This window comes from Conger conger, chromosome 9, assembly GCF_963514075.1.
Source record: "Conger conger chromosome 9, fConCon1.1, whole genome shotgun sequence".
Taxonomy (NCBI): Eukaryota; Metazoa; Chordata; class Actinopteri; order Anguilliformes; family Congridae; genus Conger; species Conger conger.
In genome coordinates, this window is record NC_083768.1 from 29,753,572 (window position 1) to 29,771,249 (window position 17,678).

At 39.1% G+C, this 17,678-nt stretch overlaps 1 protein-coding gene across 3 annotated transcripts; it reads left to right on the forward strand.

The window, feature by feature from the left end:
- Positions 1-306: 306 nt before the first annotated feature.
- On the forward strand, positions 307-8,228 carry gata6 (GATA binding protein 6). 3 transcript variants are annotated; one of them, XM_061255252.1, is made up of 7 exons: positions 307-396; positions 1,464-2,353; positions 3,673-3,839; positions 4,652-4,777; positions 5,351-5,438; positions 5,728-5,831; positions 7,372-8,228. In XM_061255252.1, exons 2-7 carry the CDS (start codon positions 1,513-1,515, stop codon positions 7,537-7,539), a joined length of 1,494 nt encoding a protein of 497 aa, XP_061111236.1. In that variant the 5' UTR covers positions 307-396; positions 1,464-1,512; the 3' UTR covers positions 7,540-8,228. The 3 variants fall into 3 exon arrangements, with proteins under 3 accessions (XP_061111236.1, XP_061111235.1, XP_061111237.1); XM_061255251.1 differs by having other exon boundaries at positions 307-389; XM_061255253.1 differs by lacking the exon at positions 307-396 and adding an exon at positions 935-1,081.
- Positions 8,229-17,678: the final 9,450 nt, after the last annotated feature.

The window sequence follows — 17,678 nt, forward strand, 5'->3', positions numbered from 1 at the left end:
AAAAAAAAGAATGTCTAGGCTATCACTCCCATTACATGATTAAATTAGCCAACAACCTTTTCATTTTTCTAAATAGCACTAATGTTTATAAACGCGTGGTTTATATGATATGTAATTTGCATATTTTAGACATTTTGGGGGGTAATGATCAAGCTTCGCTTTCTACTTTGATTGATTGTCGAGGCTAGCACCCCCGTCGAGTCGATGTTTGCTCAACTTGAATCCAATCAGAAAACGGCCTGCAGTTTCTAACTACAGCTACAAGAGGCGCCTCCTCTCTTAAACTTCGTCACGAACGCACCAACCCTTTCATTCTTTATCCTCTCAGAGACCAGCTACAACTTACGGTGGAATATCTCAACCAGCGGCTGATGGCACATTACCAATAGGTCTGAAGTGGGTTCCTTATATTATTTAAGTTTCTCGTGACATTCCTCTTCTCGCCGAGAGTAAAACATCTGGTTCGGGGTTCTCAAACGCGCCAGCTGCAAAGAAGCTAAATCATTTTGGGTATTGTTTTGTCATGGCTATCCTGCCTCTTGCTCTTATCTGTTATGGGTCTTATCAAGCGGTTATCTCTTTGCAGCAAAGACATATTGCATTTTGTTTCCTATCTATAGAGCTGTGTGGGTTTTTGGTAATTATGATGAAGCTATCACGAGACCGTTTACGGGAGTTAAAGCTACGAGCTGCGCCACAAAGTTGCCTATAGCTGTTCAGTTCATAACTGTCTGCAAGCTACTGCCTGAATGTATTTATTTGTGTGAATTTGCGCTACAGTTACGTTCAAATAACTTAAGGATTTGCTCAAGGAAATATTTTCATTTGAAAAAATACATAAATAAGATATGTTGTATTCGATCTGACCGTATAACATATCTGTAGAAGATTTAAATGATACGCTCGAATTTCAAAATGAATGTGAGCTGTACACTACTTCTGGAAAACATATCCTGCCTGGCACACACGTCTCCAGAGGGCAGGCTGTGTCGGCGCTCTTATGAACTTGTTGCGTAAAACAGGCATTTATTGGCTTGTGCTAAAAGTTATACCTCCAGTCGAAATGGAAGACGGTGGCATTGTAAGTTATCTTTGAAGATGTAACCCGTTGAAGATAAAAGACAACCGTATTGTTATGTCAGAATATTATGGAATATTTAAAGTATTTGCATTTTTAAACCGAAGTTGCTGGACAGGTGTAGAAATACCTTGGCTAAGTAGCCAACATGATGGATTCACATTTTAAAATAATTTAACTTTAAATTTCAGCGGGTAAGTCCTGTATTTTATTCTAAATGTATGTATCTTCAGTATTTTTGCAGAGAATTTTGCGGCAACGAATCTGAGAATAAGAGCACTACCTGTCCACTCTCTGTTCGATTGGTTTCTACCAACCTTTTGATCGTGCGCAAAACCCCCTGTAATTTCCCAGTATTTACATGAGTTTTCTTTCTCCTCCTCAGGGGATACCCTATCGATTTTCTGAATTCCAGTCCATAAACCGGATCCTGGATGGACCTGGGCGAAAACAGCTGGTCCATGGTTAAGAGAGAAGTCTCCAGCAGCCCAGGGTCGCCGGTGGAGCAGAACTATCTTCACGGTGATAGGAGGGACCGGCACACCTCGGAAGAGCTGAGGTCAGCCCCGACAGCTCATCTTGACACAGGAAACCGGCGCTCGGAGGGACGAGCAATACACCCCTACGTTCACTTTGGACATCATAACAACACATTGCCTAGTTCAGAGGACATCACGCTGTTCACGGATCTAGACCAGGGAAACAAACTAATCATTTCCAGCGGAGCACACAAGGGAGGTTTAATCGTCGACCCCAGCGACATGTATCAAACCCTCGCCATAGCGGCAGCGCAGAGCCAGGCAGGATACGACTCCCCTACTGGTAGCTATATGCACTCCACATCAACCTCCCCGGTGTACGTGCCGACCTCCCGAGTGGGACCTATGATTCCCAGTATCCCCTACCTCCAGGGCAGCGGGTCTGCACAGCCGAGTCATGGGGTGAGCAGTCACTCGGTCTGGTCGCAGCCAACCCCAGAAAGCCCTTCCTACAGCACCGGGAGCCCTCACGCCTCCAACCGTTTTCACTACTCTCCAAGTCCGCCCATGAATAACGGCGCTTCCAGGGACAGTAGCTACAGTAACTCTCTGAATGTGAATGGCAGAGATCAGTACGGCCTGGCTCGGCCTCTCGGTGGACCCTACCCCAACCCGTATGCTCCTTACGTGGGACCGCAGCTGTCCACTGCTTGGCCGACAGGACCATTTGACAACACGATGCTGCATTCACTGCAAAGCCGAGGAACGTCACTACCAATTCGAGGACCCAATGGAGGTAAACGACAACCTTAATGAACAGTTTTACACGTGTTAAGACATAGGCTATAAGGAAATAGGAATTTAAGTCTTTATGAAGCTGACTGTTTATTACCTTTTATGTTTAAAACACCTGAGGAATTTTGTCTGTAGCACTATCTGTAGACAAAATGTCACCCCGATTTTAGTTGTTCGTGCAACTACAACTCACAGGATTCAAACAATATACATGTTATGATTCTCAAACCTAACTTTAGAAGAGTCAAAGTCATAATCACTTGTTCCTGTTCATTTTTATTGACAGTACTACGTCAGCATGAATCTGCGCCCACGATATAGGCTATATTGTGTAGAACATAGCACCCACGAAACCTTGAATTGAAGACAGATTAATACACATTTATTTGAAATCCACTGGTTTACATATATATTCATATTTACAAATATGTCTGAGTTAAATTATTCCAATCAATCCAGTCTTAACTTGATCATAAATTAAAGTAGCCTTCCTGTCTCTATTTTATTGTTAGACATATCTGAGGTTATAGGCCTACCCTATTATAAACATTTTACACTGTTTTGAATCGGCAAATAAATAGGCCTAGTTCTGTCGAATTCCATTTTGATACTTACGTAAAACAGTTTCGTACTTACGCGATCGGCGTTTGGGGAAATATATTGCCTGTCACTTCCAACAGAATAAAAAATACGGATTATGTTAAATACGTTTGCAGGCTGTTGTAGAACACGTTTTTAATTGTTTGAAATTACTAGCCTACATAGCCTAGATAGTAATGGTGAAGACATTTGCAGGTAGTCTGTGTCTTAATGTTCTATATTATTTAAACAGTGAATAAATACAAAAATGAGAAGAAGAATAATATTGTTAGTCTCCTGTCTAATTGACAGTCTATTGACTATATTTATAATGCAAAATAAGTAAAAAAAAAATGTAATGCCATGCTTTATATACAATTATTAAAATGGAAAGGAATACACATAATTATAACTGGACACCTCTGAAATATATAGTCTACCGAATTCGTGTAAGAATTAAAGATGGCAAGACTTAATAAAACTGGTTATTAAATACAAAATGTGTTTTGAAAAAAATATATAGGCGCATGATTTATGTACCAATTTAATTTACAGAGATCCCATACAGCAATTCAATTCGTCATGGACAGGAGAAAAGATTTAAGTGTTGTCTAGTGCAGTTTATGCCCAACCAATTTGGCGAATATGATTTCACTGAGGTGCTATTTTTTTAAATTGGTGAAATAATTCATATTATAGCCACAAACATACACTTATTAATTTGTCTTGTTATAATCACAGATATTTTGGATGACTTGGGAGAAAGTCGAGAGTGTGTGAACTGCGGGTCCATCTCAACGCCGCTGTGGAGACGGGATGGCACGGGCCACTTCCTCTGCAATGCCTGCGGCCTGTACAGCAAAATGAACGGACTCAGTCGGCCGCTAATAAAACCACAAAAGCGGATGGTAAGCACAATTGAGTCACAGCTTTTTTAACTTACTACATATATTGCGGCAATGAAACACCGGCCTACTATACGGTATGCCGAACACTGCTAATTGATGAATTACTTAAACTAATTGATCATAGCACACAGGACAGCTGACATGTGGCAGCATAATGGACAGATATCGCTGAAAAACGAGCCTATTTCATGGTCGACATTGCCTGATGTCTAAATGAGGAGGGATCGTTTGTTTCATTTTCATTTCATTTTATGCTAGGCCTACTTAAGACACAATTTACGAATACACTCGTGACAGGTGTAAATGGGCTGTAATTCGGCTATGGCTTTCATACTACACAGTTAAAACAACGTGATGTCAAATTCTTGTATTTAAAAATTATATTTATTGTAGTAGCTGCCAATACAAACAAAAACATGCATGTATTCCAGCAGGTAATACTATTTGCATTTTTAGACGTTTTTAAACGTTTTCATTTAAACTGGGCGTAGTCACCATTTCAGCACAGTCGCTTAAGGTGTTTCAACATAGTATGCATGTCCCATGTCCCAATTATCCAGCAGGAAATATACAACTTTTCTGATAATACGCCTAATTGCAATCTCATCGGTATTTTAAATACAATTGCATGCTGCGTAATACAATTGTGAAGTGAGTGAAGCAGGCCTAATAGAAAAAAACTGCATTTCAACCCAAACATAGGTTGTAACCAGAACGGGGCTAATCAATGAATGTGGCCATGTGTCAATACAAAATAATAAATCTTCTTATGTTTTTTTTTTGTTGTTGTATTTTCTGTTGCTGTTATAAAGTCATCGTCAAGACGAATTGGCCTCTCCTGTGCGAATTGCCAAACCAGCACGACCACATTGTGGCGCAGGAATGCAGAGGGGGAACCAGTGTGTAATGCGTGCGGACTCTACACCAAATTACATGGGGTGAGTGTCCATAAACATCAACGTCTCATAAACAACAATATACAACTCTCTCTCTCTCTCTCTCTCTCTCTCTCTCTCTCTCTCTCTCTCTCTCTCTCTCTCTCTCTCTCTCTCTCTCTCTCTCTCTCTCTCTCTCTGTGGTGTGCGTGTGCGAGGGAGAGAAAGTGTAAGGTGTATAAGTTAAAGACAATAGTTGTGTAGAGCCATCGAATAGTTGTTCGATGGAATGCCATCCAAATGAACTGCAATTTGTAAATGTTTTCTATTATGACAATGGTTCCCAAAGCTTACCATTGAAGGAATTCCATTAAATGTTGCATTAAGCAATCAACCCTATTAACCTAAAATTACTATACATTTTATGAGTGACTGTAATGGGAGATGTTTAATGAAAATGAGGGAAAGCCACTTTTCTATTAAAAGAACAGGTGACATAAATGACAACAATTTTGAAGCATACATTCCTTGGCTAAATAACAAATGCCATATTTTTCATAATTGCCACCACATTTAAAGTGGATTTCTTTGAAATAGATTATTGTGAACTCATCTATATGAAAATATAACTGACAGGTCCCAAGGCCACTCGCCATGAAGAAAGAAGGCATTCAGACGCGGAAAAGAAAACCAAAGACCTTGAGCAAGAGCAAGGGCTCCTCTGGTATGTAAATGCAAATTTAAAAATGTACAAAATTTGCGGCAGAATTTATCACCATTGTGTAGAAATTTGCACTACAAATAAATGACACCTTTTTTTTGATGAGTTTTGTGTTCTCAGTTTGATGAGTTACGTAGTCTCCAATATTGTGTTTGAGAAGAAAAAACATGCATTTATTTGTTTATGTCTTTTAGTATATTTCAGGAGTTAATTTATCAAATTCATGAACGTGTATTTTTTAAATTTTATCCTGGGACAATAGTAGCTAAATAATTTTCTGCTCCTTCCATAGGTAACGGTAACTCAGTTCCCATGACTCCAACCTCTACTTCTTCCTCCAATTCTGAAGACTGCTCCAAGAATAGCTCTCCATCAGCACAGACACCTGTCCAAGGGGTAAGATAGCTCTTCAGCTGCTTTCTGATAAGTCTTGAAAATGTCTTTCTGAGCTTTCACAGTATCCTGAAATAAAAGGAATTCAGAAAATATTATTAAATCTCTGAAATTTTCAAAGGAAACTGCGATGGTTCTAGCCCAGATGCAGGCCCAGCATTTGCCCATCGAGCATGTCTTGACAGACCATGATCCTTTGCAATATTGAAAAGGGCTGACTTGTCTAATAAAGAATAACAAAATGGAAGCGGAAGTCAGTTAAGCTGAAATGGGGTTAAAAGGTCAAACACCTGGGTTTCTACTACACTGTGATTTTTATTAAGCATGTGACTGAAGTACTCACAATATGTGCATCACAATATACAAGATGTCAGTAATGATGCAAGATCACTCTATCGTACTCGGGGCAACTGTAATTCATTGTCCTTGCAATTTTTTTCCTTTAATGTGGATGTCAGATATGCTCTTTAAAATGTCAAAATATTAGCTTTTGATGTAAGCAGAGTTTCAGAACAAATCATGTGGATTATATTTTGATGAGAGCAACTTGTATATTTTGTTTTATTCATCTACCATACATGGTTCGAGCAGAACATTAAATTTAGTTGAATTAGAAGTTATGATATTGTAAAAAAACAAAACAAAAATTACCTTCAACATTACATACTTTACATTGTAAAGTATGTAATGTTCCATCAGAATGTTCCATCAGAATGTCAGTGGATGTGCAGTTATGTCTATTCTAGGGTGCCTATCATGCAAATACACAGAAAAACATTTAGTAAGCATCTTTAATAAATTAGCTGTCATATACAGTATATGTTCATTATCCAGTTTCAGATGCCTTAAGCAGCAATAATTATATGTGCTGTGAAAACCAGATGGTGTTAGAGACATCATTCTTCCCATCATTACTTTTTCATAACTAAATTACTGCAAATAGTTATGTTGATGTCTGGTACAGTAAAAAATAACTTGATGAAAACATCAGAAGAAGTTACAATCTGATTGCTCTTTAGATAATGAAAGAAGAAGAAAAATACCCAAATCATACAAAATCATGATTTATTTGCTTCCATAGACAGACATATAAGTCAGCAGTTGACCACTGTCATTTGCAGCATCATGATTTGGGACTGCTAATGGAACGTCTAAACATGAAACAACCTATTTTTAATCAAAATTGCTTTCACACTTAAAATATTAGTACAGTTTAATATTTCCAGTGATAGTAATAAACAAAATGTATTGTTAACAAAAAAGCAACACTGTCTCAAACCTTGAAAATGAAGGCCAACCTGTTTCCTGGTCATTGACAAATACTTACACACTTGCATGTGTGTGTGTGTGTGTTTGTGTGTGTGTCTATATAGGCATGTAGTTTTTAAACAACTATAGCTTCGCAATAATGGGCCTCCAATAAAAGTTCTATGAAAGGTTAAAATTTGACCGCCGTTAATTTTCCCCAAGACAAATGACCCAAGGGAGGGAGTGGGGTCCCTCTGTCCGCAGTAGATAACCTTGTGTTTGTGTGTTGCTGCAGGTCAACTCCTCCACCATGACAGGCCAGGGGGAGGCTCCCACCTCAGGCAGCTCCACGGTGAAGTACGTTGGGCAGGAGGGCCTGTACCCAGGGGTCGGCCTGACCTCCACGGCTGACGTGGCAGCAGCAGTGCGAGGGGAGCCCTGGTGCCCGATGGCTCTGGCCTGATCCTGAGGGCCCAAGAGGCTGCCACTGGGGCCCAAAGCGCCTCACCGGACCTCCTGCAGGCTTGGCATTAGAGAAACCTACAGACTCAGCGCCGGACTATTTTACATTCTGCTTTGGGTGTGTCGCTCCCTCCATTCCTTCACCTTTGAGCAGCAGCTGGACATTGATGTCAACAAAAACAGCAACAAAACAAGGCGCCTCATACTTCTTCCTTTTTCTAAACATGGAACTGATTGACCATCGGATTAATGCCTGCATTGATCAAGAAAGTCATATTTTTCTGTGCCTTTAAAAAAGGGAAATATTTAACAGCAGGTTTGTGACTTTGTAGTGTATGTTCCTATTCATCTGTAATGGGTACTTTCAGAATGGGCTCATGTAGATGGCTCATCTCTCAGTGGAAGGCATGATTAAGGGAAAGACCAATGTCACATGGATCAAATTGATTTCATTTGCTAAATTTATATGTGTGCATTACTTTATGGATAATCCCCTTCTTCCAGAAAAGGTGGTTCATCTGTGTGCTTTGTAGAAGTAAAAACACTGTCCCTGCACAACTTCCATACTTTTTTCAGCAACTGGAATAGATGAAGTACAAAGAAATTCTGAATCAAGCCAAAATATTTATTAACCTTTCATTGTTTAAATAAATATATCATATGTTTGTTAATAAAATAAAGATGTGCAAATAGAGTAGAAGTAAATCTTAATTTTAAATGTGCTTTTTAAACATGAATGCATTTAGATTTTATGTAGTTTTCGTTTGTGACGAAGCTGCACGTTTTCCTACTTAAATTTCATATTGTGTTTCAGAAGCAATGTTATGGTTTTATACAGGGTAACAAACAATCTGACTTCCATTGGTTTTAAGCTTTTTAAATAGTGCAATGGTCTGTTCTTGTCACAGTAATCTTTGTTAAATCAAGTCTTAGATTTAACAACAAATTTTGCAATTAATGTAAAATGTTAAAAACTTAACGGTACTTATGTAATTCCTTTTAAGACAATGTTGATACATTTCCACATTTAAACAGTAGAAAACAATCGAATTACAGCAAAAAGTTTAATTACTGGCAAAAAAATGTTAGAACAAATTTGCACTCGGGAAAATGTTTGTAATACAACTATTTGGTCGGCTACGTGGTGAAATTCTAAAGATACAGAAGAGAATTTCGGCAATATTTTCCTGCACGTGACCGAGACTTTACTACCTAACTGATAGGCCTACATATGTGAGTACTCCATGACATATAGGCCTATATTCAGCCTTTGTGTCTTGCGTTTTCAAGATACATTCTGTATCATAGATTTATATATAGTCTGACTGAAGCCACACTGTGTCTTTTATTTCAAAAGAAGTGCCTTTGCCTTGTTTTTGTTCGGCAAAATTAATTAAAAACAATAAGTAATTTCTAGCAAGAAACGTTATTTTGCTTGAAGTGTCACTCGATCTGAAAACATATCCCACTCTGTATGAAGTGTTTTTGCTGTAACACGTTGCCTGCAGAAGTGAAACAGACTGCCACAGGAAAAGGTTCCATGTGATTCTGTAGACCATGATAAATGTGATCGCAAACTGTTATTATTATTCAACACATATCACAATTATAGTTGAATGCCGTCACCAACATTATGTTGCGGCTAGTAGTTAAGAGGAAACACTTGAGCATTTCCTGCCAATGTTTTTTTTAAATCAAAGCTTTTAGCCGGTGTCTTTGGACAATGTACTGTAAGCAGAGTCAATAAAGTTTCCTTTTCAGTACACAATAAGATCAAAAGCATGCGCAAAACATTCCGCCATTTGTACACATGTCCCCTCGACACAGTAACGCAGTTTTATTATCGATGAATAAAAGCAGTGTTAAAACTTACACTGAAATTTCCATTTATAAACTTATAATTACATAACTGCATTGATACACTCTCAGAGCGTGCTATCAAACGTAAACACTTAATATTAGCCTACACAAGTGGATCGGAGTCTTGAAGGGTGTTAAAAATTAAAGCTTTAAGCAACATACGTAGGCCTACGTTTAGGCTACGACTGTATCATTGTTTTAATTTATGCAGAATGTAGCTTTCTTGATTATTTTTTGTTGTTGTGTGAATTGCGTTTTATTAACACTTCAATTTAATCAACATGGCGCAATCACACACGAGCGGATAAAGCAGCTGTAGCCAAGAGTCACATACAAATAGGCTAGGCACTTCCACATGAACTGTGACCATCTTTGCAGTTCGTTCCCCGGAGGAGTAACGCAGTACAGAAAAAAGGAAGTGTGCATATACCTTGTGGCGTTTTATCTAGACACTTGACCGGACTAGCACAAACAATAATTTTCCCAGCGGACTTCAAATGCCCTTTTGAACTGCGACTGCTGCTCGCGCTGGAATAGAAAACCAGCCACGAGACACGCAGTAAAGTACCGCCACCGACCGTAGCTCATAAATAACGCGTGCGGCGGAGGAAGACAAAACCCACAATACTTATAAAAAGCATACTACATTCCAGTGCCGCCCGTACAAGACATTATTATTATTATAGACAATATGGTTTAGTGGCATAGACACTTATTTGGTCCTGTTGTTGAACAACAACAAAATGCTAATTCCGCTCGTAGAATCAAATCTAGACCTTTTGTTTGCTTGTGCATGGACTTATGATGCAAAGGCATACCGCCAGCCAAGAAACAGCTGAGCAGCCAATTTTCCAATTACCTTTGCTCCCTTTAAATGGGGGACGATGCATAAAAAGGGCTGTCATTCCTACACCGATCACCATGTATGGATGCAAATACCCCCAAATTAAAGACGGATGTGCTGGACTACAGTCAAAATGGTCAAAATAACAGAACTTGTGTCACTGTCCCAATGCTTTTGCATTCAACTGTTCAACTGTATATATATATATATGTGTGTGTGTGTGTGTGTGTATATGTGTGTGTATATGTGTATATATATATATACACACATACACACACACACACTCTACAGAATTCTAGGAAAGTAGTTTTATGCACTAACCTATGTACTGACCAGCCAATGTGTGGTCACAATCTCCTTTGTGACTATGACGTCCCTATGACATTGAACTTTCCACAGTTATTCAAATCAGAGATGTAGATAGGTGTATTCAAAAAAGCATGGATAAGTATTCTTCATTGATAATGCAAGTCAAGGTATCCTTTAAAGGGTGATATTTAATTAATGTTGTTTTTTCATTTGCTTACTTCAGTTAGCTTAAGTTACATTTCTCTGCTAAAACGTTTGCTTCTGGCAAATCTTCCTGCATAGATCGGCTGTAGAATTTATGGCATGTGTCTCCATTTTAGTTTGTAGTTTCACTTCAAGACCAACACATGGATTTCGTTTGCTTCTGATTCATGAAGTTTCTGCTGCAGGTGTTATAGTTGGTGTCGCCCAGATCTGGTGGGGTCTGCTCTAAAGGAGATGAATTACAAACTGGCCTTTAAATATTTAAAAGCCACCATGTGAAAACTAAAACTAGAACAAATATTTATGGTCCTGTGAATTTATGAACAGGGCAAAGTAACACACCGTTTCCCTTGTCTCCATGGTGCTGGAATGGGAGATTTACAAAACACCATTGACATCTTTCCATTTGTTACTTTGAATAAGTGAGGGACCCTTGAGGCCACCACAAAATGTACCACACAATTAAGGTTAAAAAATAGGATGGAGGTACAGTATGTAGACAGTTGCAGTGTGAATCACAGCATGTAATGAAAGGCAAGCTATACCTTTTTAGTTCTCTTGTCAGATATAAAGGTGATTAGAGCTTTGAACTGGCATGCCTGGCCATATCACTGTGTGTTGTGGAAGCTCTGGGACCACAACCAGAAACTGGGCTGTACATAACCTCCTTCAAAATGTATACAAGTCTCCCCTATTCTTCCCCCAACAGATACTGGCATTTAATGTATTTTTAATATCTATTTTTCTGATAACCTTTTTCTCTGATAACGGTTTTGTACTCCTGAGAGTAACACTGATGTTCTTCAGTTCTGTAAGTTGCTCTGGATGAGGAAATCTGCTACATGATTGTAGTGCAATGCAGTTAGGAACATGCGAACATAGCCAGTGTCATCACTGCAGTTCTGGTAGTTGAAGAGAGGCATGTACGAAACATGATCCTGATCACATAGTCAGTGCTGATTGTTGCTAATGAGCAAATACAGGTGATTGGATTGGTTTTACTTTCTGAACCTGGATTTCCCACCTTGGACTTATGGTATACAGTATATCTTGAAATGCAGTACATAATCAAAATATACAACTAAAAATGATGGTTTTTATTCCAAGTTGCCTGTATAACCAGACGGCAATAACTTGAGACTATGTTCGTCGCATGCGCATAGGTAATGAGCAGTGGGGTAGTGTGCAAGAGACATGAGTCATAACACACAGACCTTAAATCAGTAGCCCAAACCTCTGCAGATAAAGCAACATGCAGCCATCTTATCTAGAGCAGGAGTTCTGCAATCTCACAGATTTTGCCAGTCTTGCAAGAAAATCAATCGGCAGGCTCCTTGAGTATGCGGCCGCCCAGATAATCTGGCCTGAACACAGACGGCGCCAACAGTCCAATCCAGGCCAGAGTTGTCTTCCCCTGTCCCAGGATCAGTGATGTGATGACATCACTTATTACAGCCGGCATAACCCGGGTGACAGAGACTGACCCCTGTTCATATTAATGACAGTGGAGATGTTAGGGGGGGGAGTGTAACCTGCGGTAGCGAGGATGTGCCAAGACCCCGGCGTGGGGCCAAAGTAAACACAGGGCTGATGTGTGCTAGGGGATGAGAGGGTGAAGTCCTCTTACACACAGGCCCCCAGGCTGTTTGGCATCTGGGCGGGGCCGGTGCTCCCAGATGGGGTGGCCGGCCTTTCTTTCCATGGTGAGTTCCAGGCGGGACCCTCTTTTCTCCGCTACAGGAAGAGATGGGATCTCTGACTCTGCCTTTTGGGATTTCCAGGCCGATTAGCCTTTTTCTTTCCCCAACAGCTCTTTAGGCCAGTATTTTTTGGGTTCATTGGGTCCCTGTTTTTTGGGGATATTTTGAGCAACTCTAAGCGACTTTCAAAAGCAGTAAATGAACAGCCACATCCAAAAGTGGCCAAATATAGCCCATATTTTTCCAGCCCAATGGCGCACTAGACATTAGCCCTGTGAACACATTAAGAATCCTGTAAGTTAAAGCCACTACTCAATATCAAGAAATAGTCTGGAAACAAACTCAGACTAATGTTTTACAGTTAGAAGAAATCAATGATGCTGGTGCAGCAGTTATGTTGCTTTACAGATGATGTAAGCCAACATTAGAAGATACATTTCCAGCTTGATAAGATGCATTTTGTCCCAGATTCTGTACATCAGGTATATGTCACCAGGCCTCCCATGTTCCTTTGAACAAATAAACCATAAATCTTGGACAAAGGGTGATGGTTATGTTATGTTTTAACACCTCCTGTTAATAACTTCACCTTTGGCCATTCAGTTAGCGTAATATGATGAGATATGAATAAACAATGTGATAAGAGTGTTATGTACATTATCTGAACTAATCTTGACATAGCTCATTATTTGCACTATGTGCCGTGTTGTAGACAGTGCCTTGCTTTTTAACGTAAATCAACCTGGTCTCATCACTAATTTTTAACTATGCTATCTACCTTAAAAATAAAGATTTTGCAGAGAATTGTTACGCATTGCAGGTGAGAGATGAGGCCTAGAACACTTTGAAACAAAGCCTTAAGAATACAAAATAACTTTTGAGAATGGATGCAGGGATGATGTACCATGCAACTTTTGGATTTGAAGAATCATGACATGTCACCACCTCAGAATTCACTAGAAGTCATCAAGTGAATGTGTGCATCAGCTAACCGGGCTCATCTTCTTGTCCGATGCATGGCTTTGATCCTGGTGATCTTCTGTGGGCCTCTCATCATCTTTCTCAGAGTTTATGTTCCACTTTCCACTCATGTGTCCTTCTGTTAACCTGGCTCTTAGTTGTTCTGGCCTCAAGCCTGGTGAATCCTTTCTGACTTACCTGAAATGGAATTGCGGCTCATAATTAATCATGATGACCAGTAGCTTTTAAGCACCCTCAACAAGTGGGTAAAATAATTTAATAAGTTAGCTCAATCATAATGGCCATCATTGGGGGTAAATTTGGGCTAAAATCATGCTGTATACTGAAGGCCTGAATGACCTGACTATTCTCAATAACCTGTTGTAAATCAGTACCCAAAATGACCCTCCTATTACTCTCATACTGCTTTTGTGTATTGACAAGTGCTATCTAGTGTGTTTTCCTTGATAGTGAATTTTGCTCAGATTCATTCATTAAATACTGGACTGTGATTTGTAAATAATAGTAAGATTGAGATAACGATGAGTTATCTTATCAAGAAAGATAGCAGGAATACAATGTTTGTCTTGTGACCGGAAGATGCCCCTGTTCAGCTCTGGAAAGAGCAGGATCCCTGCTAATATATGCCATTCTCAGTGCGTTCGTGTAATGCTCTAGTGGACTTTTGGAGTTATTACACCATTACCGCAATACTACTGCAGAACAATGAATAAATCCACAGAGATATTCTTCAATATTAAACAATGAAATGCCAAGGAGATTTAACCAGGCATCCATAGTTTCAGGGATATAGACAGTCAATGAATTGATCATTCAGTCAACCAATCAAATGTACTCAATAGGACTTTCTTTCAGATTTACTCAGATGTACAGGGGAAACAGCTTTTTAGACAGAATAAGACTAGAATATAGTAAAAAAAAAAAACCAAAAAAACAAGAAACATTAGTCATAATGGCTGTAGCACTGTGATGGCTTGTGTTATTCACTGATACTTTTATCCAATCCCCTTCAGTCTCCATGGCTTCTCCTCCTTCCACAGTGCAATAATAGTTTATGTATTTGATAATGTGCCTAATGAACGAACAGCAGGACTCAAGGGACTTCCTTTTTTTGGACAGAACAGTAATTCATTTTGTCACTTGCTGGTCCCACCACAGCTTATTTGGTTTTGCCTTCTGTGAAACATTAATGGTAATTCTCACTGTCTGGAGTAAAAGAACATTCCAGAGCACATGGAGTGTAAATATTAGGATATGTTGGAATTTGAATCTCGTCATATAGGGGTGAACCTGAATAATTTCTTCCACCTTTCCACCCACCAAACAAAAGAATACAGAATGTAATCTACTACATAGAGAATAGTTTTTCTTTTTTGGATTCTAAGAGGAGTACAGCTGCACTGCCAATTGGAGCGGTTTCTTCCCTGGCCATGAAATGACCCCACTGGTAGCTGTTGATTAATACATAAGAATGACCTCATGTGTATGAAAAAAGTCATAATAGCGGAGCAAGGACAACCTTGCACCGCTTCAAACATTTCTGAGTTGAATTTAGTTGTGCATTAATTTCCATTGATTTCACCTTTCAAATGACTCCTCATAGTCTCTGTAGGTCATATTGCTGCATAAATGTTTTACCGGTGGTTTCCTATGTAAATGAAGATGTGTTCACACAGTGACAATGGACACAAGGCTTACTTGCGCAAGTCTTAAAAAGGACTTACAATGCTTTAAAGGAGTAGCTTGCTGCTGTGATTTTTTGTTTAAATATTTGTGTTGGAATGTGGAAAAGGTGAAAGGTAAACTGAGCTGAAGGAAGTGCAGGAGAATACCCAGCATTCCTGCACGCAGGAAGAGGAAGTGGGAGCATTAGTCATTCTGTATTCCAAACTGCTCCTTTGCCCCCGTGTGCCCTGTGAATGGGGGGAAGTGATGTGGTCAGCATCATGAGGGCTGACCGTCGTGAGAGAGAGAGAGCGAAACTCCCTTTGATGTGCTTCTTCACTCTATGCACACTTCCAGTCATTTACATTTTATTATTTGCAACTTTCTTTGGACACACAATTATATTGGTGTTGTCATTCCATAAAATTAATCATGACATATCCCTAATGTAAGCCAGTCGCAATTAATAAAGTTGCCAAGCAGCACGATACAGTTTAATTCATATTTATGCTCATTCGTTTCTGTTTATTTCCCTTTTGATCTGTCTAATAGAATATGGACTTTTGCTGTGAGAATGGGAAAAGGATGAGGATATATAAAAGTGTAATTGTGTGTGTGTGTGGAGAGGAGCTGACATCAAATGGATATGTCACTCGAAAGGGGAACCCCCGCTTCCCCAAGCCTGTCCCATAAACTGCTTCTTGGCCCAACACATGGGAAAGATCAAGGATGCTTCAGGGCACCCTCATTTGACTCCAAGGGCAAGGTAGTTGTGTGTCTGGCAGTCGGAGGGTTGCCGGTTCAATCCCACACTGGGTGTGTCGAAGTGTCACTGAGCAAGACATCTAATCCCCAATTGTTCCTGACAAGCTGGTTGGTGCCTTGCATGGCTGCCAATCACCATTGGTGTGTGAGTGTGTGTGCGTGTGTGTGTGGGTGAATGATATGCGTTAATTGCACAGACACTATATAAATGCAGGCATTTACCATTTAATAATATATGAAACCCTGAAATAATAAAACAGTGTGACATTGTGATAACGCATTACAACACATTACACATTACAATCCTGGTTTGCTTTATGAGTCGTAACAGATGAGTGCTGTTTGTAAATGCAAATGCAACAGGCACATACTAAACAAAAGATAATGATCTACACTGTACCTGCCGGAGTTAAGATAGGCAACACTCAAGAGCAGCTCTTATCCTGCTTTGTTTTTCTGAATCCGGTACAGTAGTAAAATCAGCATTCTGCTAGCACTCCAACACTTGCTCAGGACATTGTGACATTGAAAGAGAAAGCAACGTTTCATTGTTCTGATTAGACTGTGCCCTTGTTTGTTAAGTGCAAGGCAAAGATCAGTAATGTGACCAGACTGTTTTTGTTCCACAGAAGTGGTGCTCAAGTACCCTTTTCTTGGCATGCCAGGTATAGTGTCACCCTGATTTTTTCTTTGCATGTACAATAGCACCAGCCTCTCTTCATGAAATAATGACTCCACTGCTTTCCATTTATGAGTCTGACTACAGCAATGTGGCCGCTAGCGTCAACCACACTTTCAAACCATGAACTTTTGAATTTTGTAATTTTGTTGCAACAAGTTCTTGGATATCCAGACTTTCACCATAGCTCAAATTCTGCTTGCTTGTTTATTTTTTAAATCACAATGTAAGTGAGGTGTTTGGTTATAATCATTACCCATTATGTAATTGGTAGTGGTTACATATTTCCTGTCTAGGGTTACTTGGAACACATTGGTAGGAACAACAGTACAAAACACATTTCACATGCAGTTCATATTAGGAGATAAATAACATTTAAGTGTATAATTATGACAATATTACACTGTATACAGTATGATTAAATAATAAAATGGTTAAGTCTAACTTACAGCATTGTACATCTTTTTGTTACATTGTTTAATCATTTATTTCAGTGTAGTTAAAAAAAAAAAAAACTTTTGCAAAAGGTGCTAAATACAGGAGTACACATTGCACATGTGGTGTGTGTTTTAATTTGAGAAAGTATTCAATTTTCCTGTTCATGCATGTCATTTTCAGTTTCAATATTAACATTTTATACATCTATATTGTCATTTTCAGTCATTTTCAGATTTTGTAATACAGTAGTGTGTCTTAAAAGCCTTTTATTTATTTAAGAGAAGGAAGTCATATCTTTGCATAGCATCTGTGTGAAATCCAAAGCACCCATCATCTGCTACAATCCTTACATGCTACCATTAAACACTATATGAAATATGACACCAAAATGAAAATATGGATGTATAAAATGTTAATATTTCACAAACTTTGGCTATTTAATTAACAAAATGCTGACAGATTCTGACCAGACGCATCCCATATTTTTCTGACAACCTTTTTTCTAAAGAAATATGTCAGACAGGTCAGAAACATGGAATTTTCACTTTAGAGCATTAACTACTTTAAAGGCCTCAGAAGTTTTCTCTCTTTTTTTTTAAGCCGAATATTTGCTCTTGAATCATTGTTCACGTTTTAGTGAAGAGATGCGTTTCCACACACAAGCCCAGATTTAATCCAAATTTTTAAACGGGTTC